The sequence below is a fragment of the Fukomys damarensis genome, unplaced genomic scaffold (genome assembly GCF_012274545.1).
Source record: "Fukomys damarensis isolate Sample0158 unplaced genomic scaffold, DMR_v1.0_HiC HiC_scaffold_7, whole genome shotgun sequence".
NCBI classification, from domain to species: Eukaryota; Metazoa; Chordata; class Mammalia; order Rodentia; family Bathyergidae; genus Fukomys; species Fukomys damarensis.
In genome coordinates this window covers 42,175,891-42,183,968 of record NW_022900919.1, presented here as the reverse complement: position 1 = coordinate 42,183,968, position 8,078 = coordinate 42,175,891, and the positions used below count along the sequence as shown (strand labels likewise).

Here is an 8,078-nt window from a genome sequence, read left to right as displayed (position 1 = left end):
CATGAGCGGGAACGGGCGCCTAGGGGCGGGGAGGGCGTAGGGAGCACGGGACACCCCACCGCACTCAGCCCTATTCTCAAGCCTGACCTTGGCCACACCGCAAGCCGATGGGCGCTGTTGCTCCGACGTTGGAGCAACCTCGCTAGGTTTTTGTCAAAATCTTCATACTCGTAGGAATCCACTTTACCTGCGTTCCTTGCACTGAGGCCTCATAAACAACCATAGGACACCATTTTTGCAAAAGAAAAACTGAGGAATAACCAAAGCAGCACGCGGAGGAACAAGCCCGGGTCCCGTGCCCCAGCCCTGGCGTACCCGGTGGCCGCAGCCATGACGCAGCCGCCCTGCTCTGCCACAGCGTCTGAGCAGCAGCCGTCGGGGTCGTGGCTGAGGCCCAGGTTGTGGCCGATCTCGTGGGCCATGGTGGCCGCAGCGCCGATGGGGAGCTCAGAGTGGTCCTGGGAGGGTGCGTGAACATCACCGCGGACGCGAGCGCCGCCCCACTCCCTGTCCCCAAGGTCCCTGGCTCACCATGCTCACACCTCCCGAGCTCTCTGCGCGACACATGCCCTCGACGGGAGCCAGGCCCACGGTGGCGCCCCGGAAGGTGCAGCCCCTGAAGGCAGAGCGCAGCGTGACCCGAAGTCCTGGCAGCCCTGCCAGCCACCCACTTAGGGGTCAGAGGCACCCACGTGAGTAGCTGCGCTGAGTCGTGAGGCCGCCTCGCCCACAGCCCCCGGCGCCACTGCAGGAAGTCCCAGAGTGTGGCGTTCGCGTCAGGTGTGACGCGGCTGTGGTCCTGCTCTGTCCACACTTCCAGGCCGGTCAGCACCACCTGAATGTCCAGAGTCCTGAGGATCTGAAGAGGGGGAGGCTTGAGGTCCCTTGGAGGCTGCACCCCTCTCTCCCTGCCAGGCCACACCACCTCTTCCTGCCTCCCCAACCTGGTCTACATAATTGGCAACCTCCAGGAGACGCTGTTTGGTGTGGTTCAAATTCCGGTGCTGGATCAAGTACTGGGAAGGCAGAAAAACCCACGCGCCATGAGGGGCTGTGCTGGCCCTGCTCCAGCCCCACCCAACCCCTGGGGCTGCCCTCACCAGGGAGTGATCAGCTACTATGTACAGCTCCAGGTACTTCCTGCCCCTGGGAACTTCTCGCCTTTCCTGTGGAGGGGCAAATGGTGACCTTGAGTGGCAGGCTGCTGGCCTTGAGTCCTGCCTGACCACCAACCCCAGTTACCAGAAAGAACAGAAACAGAACTAGTTTCTTCCACTTCTGAGTTAAAATATCAGGATAGGTGGCCCTGCCCTGGAGTGTGCGTTCCTGTCTCCTGATTTGGGGTACCACATAGGCACATGGTATTTGCTCTCCCACCGAGATCTGTGTCCCTGACCCTGCTCTGGGGGACAGGAGGAAGCCTGGCCATGCCCCCTTTGGCCTCAGGATCCCTGTAGCTGCAGGTCCCTTTCCAGACGAGCAGCCTCTCCATCCGAAAAGTCCTATAGGTTGAGAGGTCCTCTGGGTCCCCAGGTGGCCAGGGCTGCAGGTAATAGCTGGCATTGCTGTTGAGCCTGATCAAGCCCCTAGGTGCAGAGGGGTGAGAGTGGGGTGTCAGGGAGCTCTTGACTCAGCCTGGGCCAAGCCCCAGCCCCAGAACTGCTCACCTCATCCCAGAGCAGGTGCTGAGCACGACCCAGGAGTTGGGGAAGCCCCTCACTCGCCCATGGTAGTGACAGTGGTCCTGGAGAGAAAGGAACCCGACCCCAAACCTCAGCCAGGGCTGAAGCCAGAGGGAAAGGGGTACAGAAAGGGGAGGGCAGAGCTGGCTCCAACTTCCCCTAGGAATGGAGGTGGGGTGGGGTGGGGTAGGGATAGTGAGGGCTGTCTCAGGTGCCCAGGTGCCCAGCACCCTCACCCTGCCCTCAGAGCCCACAGAATGTCTCACCACGTGGTTGGGGACCAGCACCACTGGCTGCCCATCTTGGCTATAGTGGGTTTCTGTGTAACCAGCAGCCAGCAGCCTGCTGGGAGAGGATTTTAGGAATCACTTCATGTAGCCCAGCTTCCACCCTATCTCCCTCTCTGAATGCTAATTGAGCAGCTCTAGGAGTGAGGCACGCTCAGGAAAATATTGGGCTCTAGAGAGAGAAAGGTAAAGGTCGGAAAGAGCCCTCTGGATGTCTTAGATGTGTGAGGCGGGGCAGGGGAAGCACCAGAGAGGAGGAGGAAGAGGGCGAGGGCCTGTGTTCCTGTGGACCTGCAGCGGGCAGCTAGGCCCACGGGTCAGGAGGGGAAGCTTCAAGAGGTGCTGCTGAGAAGGTGGGACTTGGAGCCGCAGAAGTGTGGGGACCCCCTGAAGCCTGCTGCCATCTCCTTCGTTTCTTCCCCTCAGGCCTTTAGACCCCACACAGCTCCTGATGCCCCTCAGTGATGCTCCCGGCCTGCTTCCAGAGGAAACAGCCCACACCTGCTCCTGCCCCGCTCCCTTCAGCATGGACTCCCTCCCCACCTTCTCCAGACCCATTCCAGTGAGGATTCCATCCTTGGGACCCTTCCCCCTGGAAGGATCAACTGAGAGGATTAACTCCTTGAAGAAAATCCTTGGCTCCAACTTCACCATGGGCTATTTACCTCCAGACTCTGAAAGACCTGCGATGTCTGCTTTCCCACTTCCCACTCATTCCTCCCCCTCCTCCAGCCTTACTCCCCACTGTGTGTGGGAAAGTGCACACATGCCGTGCACACACGCACACCATTCAGGACACACAGAATCAAGTCCCGTGGAACTTGTTTGTTCCGTGGCATCTGACTTCACGAGGGAGAATAAAACACACAGAGTGCTCAGCACAGTGCCTGCTGGGAGACTAAGTGATACCAATGGATAATGAGTTTGGATGGTTCTAAAACGCCACACTCCATGCTGGGCACCCACTCACTCAGCCTGAGCCTTATCCACCTGCTCATTCGCCCACTCGGACTCTTTGGCTGTGTGTGTCCAGGATCTGCTGCTTTAAAACGCCTTCCTTGTGAGCTGTCTCTGCTGGGGCCCCTAAGTTCATTTCCTCCCACTTTCTTCCTTGCAGATGTTAACTCTCCAGGCAGGCCCACATTGGGGCACTGAATGTGCTTTGATTCTTGTCGCTGCTGCATCTCTGTCTGTCCCCTCTGTCCCTTCAGTCGGGAGTGCCGTCCCAACTGTGGAAACAGCTGAGATTCTTCTGACTCAACACTAGGTGGCGCTCACTGGCCTCCAGCAGGGAGTTACCAAGCGGCTGTAGAGTTCCACACTGGGGCTCACCCAGCTTTAACAGTCCACTTCAGCCTCCAGGGGGCCAGCCAGAGGCTGGAGTGACTTCGGTCACCTGCAGCCCTTCTGAGTCCCTTTCTCATTCAGCCTGCCTCGGGGGTCCACATCAGTCCTTCTTGACTCCAGCCACACCACAGCCTGGTACTTACTGGTTCTTCTCCAGCTCAAGCAGGAGCTCCTGGCCTTCAGCTTCCAAGGCCAGCAGCCCCGAGTCTAGGGTTGAGATCTAGGTGAGAAGGAGCACAGGCTGTGATGGGAGCAGGGGGCTGTGGAGCTGGCTCTTGAGAAAGCTCACAGGGACAGCAGCCATCGTGGAGGGCACCGACAGGCATGGGATGGGAATACTCAAAGATGTTCCCAAACTGGGAACTGGGACAACAGTCACGTAAAGTACATAAACGTAGAGTGCCAGGGGTGTGCCACGTCCTCCCTAAGACAAGGAGCCCCAGAAAGGCACCCTGCTTTTCCCAGAGTTACTGGGCCTTCCCCTTGGCCTGCCTTCTTTTGTGCCCAGAAAAGGCATGACGGGGTGAGGAAAACAGTGGAGTCCAAAGGGCATTATCATGAGGGACATTGAGTAGCTCAGGCCTCCTCACAGCCTCTGTGCTATGTGCAGACTTGTTTCAGTTTTTTGTTTTGTTTTGTTTTTTAGGTGCTGGGGATGGGACCTAGGGCCACACAATGCTGGGCAAGTGCTCTACCACTGAGCTGTAGCCCCAGCCCTCTGTGTCTGTCTCTTGCTGGCATTCATTCTGGAATGCAGACTTTATTCCTCCACGTCTAATTCTAGCAAACCACCCTCTCTTCCAGGTTTGCATGGTTCCAGCAAGCCTGCCTCACACCTTAGCTCACAGAGTAAATGTGGACCCCACCCCAGACTTTCGCCCCTAGAACTTGAGAAGGCCTTCTCCCCACCCTCTCTGCCACCTCCACCTCACGGGAGCACACCATCTTCCACACCCTGTCCACTCATCCTGGCTGGGGGCCCAGAGCTGGAACCAGCTCAGGAGATTCCTGGGGGGCTGCTGTATCTTTGGAATGTTTGCCTCCACCCTGGCTGCTCCTCCCCTTTTTATCCTAAAATGCAGTGGGCTGGGACCAAGGCCAGGGGGCTCAGAGTCAGGGGAGGACTTCCTCTGCAGGTGGGGAGCAGACAGCCCTCATTTCCCCAGCCAGGCCCTGTGAGGCCCAAGCATGAGCTCATTCGGCTGGAATGCCACTGGTTTATTGGGAAAAGCTTACACTAGGAGAAAGGCAGTGGCCCAGATGGGAGGCCACACTGGAGGTCCCTGTCCCTCTGCAGCGCCTACAGCCTTCTCTTCTTGCCTTTCTGGTAAGCTTGCAGCTCCCCATGTGAGCATCCCGCTCCTGAAATGTGAGTGTCCAGCCTCTAGAGGGTACCCTGCCAAAGCTCTGTCTCTCGCCTGAGTCCCTCTCCTGGCAAGCTTCCTGGGGATGGGGCTGGAGTTGGTGAAGCAGGCTCTCTGGAGTTCTTCTCTGGGTCACAGCCGAGGCCAGACAGGGAGGCCCACGTATTAGGTGACACCAGCATGTGCCAGCCTACCCCTCTGCCAGGGCTGTCCAGAAGGCTATCAAGGCACAGACCAGTTGAGTGGGGGCCCTAGAGGTCTGAAGATCCCCAATGAAGGACCTAGTTTGGGGCCTCCAGGCTTCGTGACAACACTCTCCAGTCTTTGTCCTTGCTGGACGTGGACAGTGGGGCTGTGCTATCTTCCCTGGAAATGCAGAACCGAGTGCTTTCAGGCCTCAGCAGGACTCAGGCTTCTGGGCCCAAAGAGCTGTGTGGCTGTGGGCAATTTTCCTTAAGTTTGCCCCTCTGTGAAATGGGCACACCAAGGCTACTGGCTTCTTTGTTTGGAGTGCAGATGCCGTGGCCTGAACAGAGGGGGCACGGTAACTCTGGAAGAGTGGGATGGGTAGGAGTTGGGAGGAGGCAGGGCAGATGTTCTGAAGAAGCAAAATGAAGTAGGCTTGCATCTGGGGGCACAAGAGAGTGACCACTGCCTCTGCCTACAGGTGGATTCCACCGGAGGCAATGAGACTGCTGTTTCAGGACCCCGATGGCAGGCCCCTGGGAGAGACAACAGTGTGATCACAGACAGGGTCACCTGCTATGGTAAATTCAGCCAAAGGAAGTTATTTTTGATATCTTTTTAAAGAGGCTCCTGAAGGGCCTCAGGGCCCCCAAACTCTGGGCCACCTCAGCCTGGTGGGGGTGGGGTAGCCTGAATAATGCAGGGAGGAGGAAGGGAGAGGGAGCGGAGGGTGCTGGAATGACTTCCATGTGTGCCGCTCTGGCCAGCTTGTTGCTTCCCCATCTGCCCCGCCTGCCCACCCAGGGGGAGGGGCAGAAAAGCTGCCCAGCTACCACCGAGGGAAGGGCAGTGGGGGTGGGAGACCCCAGACCCTGCAGAGGGTGGGGTAACATAGCACTGACCGGCTCTTCCGGGGTGACTGTGTGCCAAGGGCGCCCATCCAGGACCCAGCGGGAGGTGACTGCCTCTCCAGAGGTGTTTCCTGCAATAAGGATGCACAGATGAAGAGTGCTTGAGGAGCAGGGAGGCGTGGGGACAGCAGAGCGACAAGGATACAGACATTGCTCCTGAGGGGCAGGCTCCATCTCCAAAACTTGGCTCAGCCTAGGGACGAGCTGGCACTCATGGGACATCCTCAGACCTGAGAAGCCACCAGTAAGGGACAGAGAGAGATAAGAGGTTGGGAAGGAAGAGCTCAGCCAGGGATCTGGGAGCTGCCTGACCTTGGGGGGCAGGCTTGGGGTCAGAGGTCATAAGAAAGAGGCCCAAGAGCCCAGTACAGAGGGGAGGGGCAGGAGGAGGCAGCTATGGGTATTTTTAGACTGGGCAGCAGATGCCTTTAGGATGAGAGATCCGTCAGAAGGCTGCCTGTCTCTTCCACCAAAGGAGAGAAAGTCAGATGTTGTCTTGGGAATCTACTGTGCAGGACTCCCCTTGGGGCTTGGTGCCCAAGGCCCAGAAGCCCCTGCTTTTGTGTTCAAAGAGAGGGGCACCCAGGGCACAGAGCCTCAGTCCTCCCAGCCAGGGTGTGCCGAGGGGTTTCTAGGAAGAATGCCAGAGCCAAGCATTGCTCAGAGGAACCTGGAGTGCTCCTGCCCTCCCCTGCCCATTTCATGACTCACCCAATAGGAGCCTACAGCCAGCTTTCCCACCCTTCTGCCACTCAGTTCCCAAAGCAAGCCCAGCATCCAGGAAAGACAGCTGCCTACCCACTGCCCAGCCCTGAGCCCAGACCTGTCCACACTGATGGCCCCTGTGAAGGGGGCCCAGGAGGGCACCTGATTTCTTCCTCCTGCACCTCCTCTCCCAGACCTCAGTCATGGAAGGTCTGGAGTGACACAGCTGCAGGAGTCCCCTGCCCTCTGCTTAAGTGATGACTGAGTGGACATGAGGCAGGTGGGGAAAGGGGGCTACAGCCTTGCTAGCCTCGCTACAGAGGCTGAAGGAACCAGTGTAGGTGGCTGTGATGGGGTCTGGGAGAATGGAAAGAGGTGATCACTTAGCCTGAGGGGGCTGAACTGGGGAGAACCAGGACTTGCTAGACCAGGCCTCTGAGGATGGGGGTATGGGTATGGTGTGGCCCTGCACACACTTGCTGCCCACTGGCACCACGGCACAGGGGCAGAGACGGAGCTGGGTTCCCAGCCCAAGGAGAAGAGTGGGAATGGAGGGAGTCAGTCTGGGTTGGGAAGTATAACGCCCCTCTCTCCCAGGGGTCCCAGGCTACCCCCTGGCCCCTGGCTAGACCTGTGAGGGTACCGAGCAGTGGGATGTCTAGGAATGGTCCTCAAAGGCATGACATCTTTCACCTTCCCTTTCCAGGCCAGTGCAGATGAAGTGCACCTACCAGTGGGTCCCCAACACAGAGCTGTGCAACTTGAACCCTCCGGGCTGCCTGCCCAGCCCAGGCCTCCGTGCCTCCTCTCTGGATGCCCTTTCTGCCCTCCTGCCAGGGACTTGCTGCACAAGATCTGGCAAATCCTCCCACCAAGTAGTCCTACCTTGCCCAGAGTTCAGGGAGGCTCCCCTAGAAGAGAGCTGTAGGCTTTCCAGGCACTGCCAAGTAGACCCTGTCTGTTTGGAGAAGTCCTTGTCTGTCTAACCAAACAAGGCAACTCTATAGACAGTACACACACTGTCTGGGCCGGGGAAGATAGGGAGCCACAGGACAGTGGGAGCTGCGGGCAATGAAGACGCAAAGGGCTCAGCAGGGCTGGAGGAGGAGACCTGCTGGCCCTGGACCCTGGACATTCAGAAGTGTCCATCCTGCGGGTGTGACACTGGAGAGTCCAGGCAGCAGGTGCTGGAGCTGGGCAGATGCTGGGTGGCCACCTTGTCTCCCTGCTTTGCCCCTAGCTGGGGTGGGGGAAATGCGGGCAAGATGGCCTGATGCCAACCCAAGCCGTGAGTCCCCGAGCAGATCTCCTGGGTGCCCACACAACTCCTCTCCGTGCCCTGTCCTGCCTGGGTGGTGCTTGCACTGCAGACCCTTCATGCGCTGGCCCTGTCTTGGGACTCAGCCATCCCCACCTCAGCCACCCACCTGCCCCTGGGCCCCACCTGCCCGCATCCTCACCTGGAAGCACCCAAGCCTCAGACACTGGCCCCCAGGACGGCAGCAGTAGTGACAGCAGCCACCTCAGCACAGGCGACCCCCGAGCTCTCAGAGACCCCCTTCCCATGGCTGGGAGCACCCGGGCCTCCAGGCCTCC

General features: G+C 58.8%; 1 protein-coding gene and 1 long non-coding RNA gene across 2 annotated transcripts in view; one reads left to right on the top strand and one right to left on the bottom strand.

Annotated features, from left to right (window-relative positions):
- Positions 1–8,072, bottom strand: part of Adam33 (ADAM metallopeptidase domain 33) — a 13,176-nt gene extending 5,104 nt beyond the window's left edge. The window contains 11 exon segments of the mRNA XM_019205558.2: positions 262–458; positions 532–616; positions 693–859; positions 945–1,016; positions 1,101–1,166; positions 1,397–1,586; positions 1,668–1,744; positions 1,949–2,027; positions 3,460–3,536; positions 5,769–5,848; positions 7,943–8,072. Of these exon segments, the coding sequence (XP_019061103.1) occupies positions 262–458; positions 532–616; positions 693–859; positions 945–1,016; positions 1,101–1,166; positions 1,397–1,586; positions 1,668–1,744; positions 1,949–2,027; positions 3,460–3,536; positions 5,769–5,848; positions 7,943–8,048 (1,196 nt within the window). The 5' untranslated portion in view covers positions 8,049–8,072.
- LOC117285229 lies at positions 4,567–8,048 on the top strand. The gene is made up of 3 exons (XR_004516223.1): positions 4,567–4,643; positions 5,348–5,447; positions 7,189–8,048. It is a non-coding gene; the product is annotated as an uncharacterized LOC117285229 (long non-coding RNA).
- Positions 8,073–8,078: the final 6 nt, after the last annotated feature.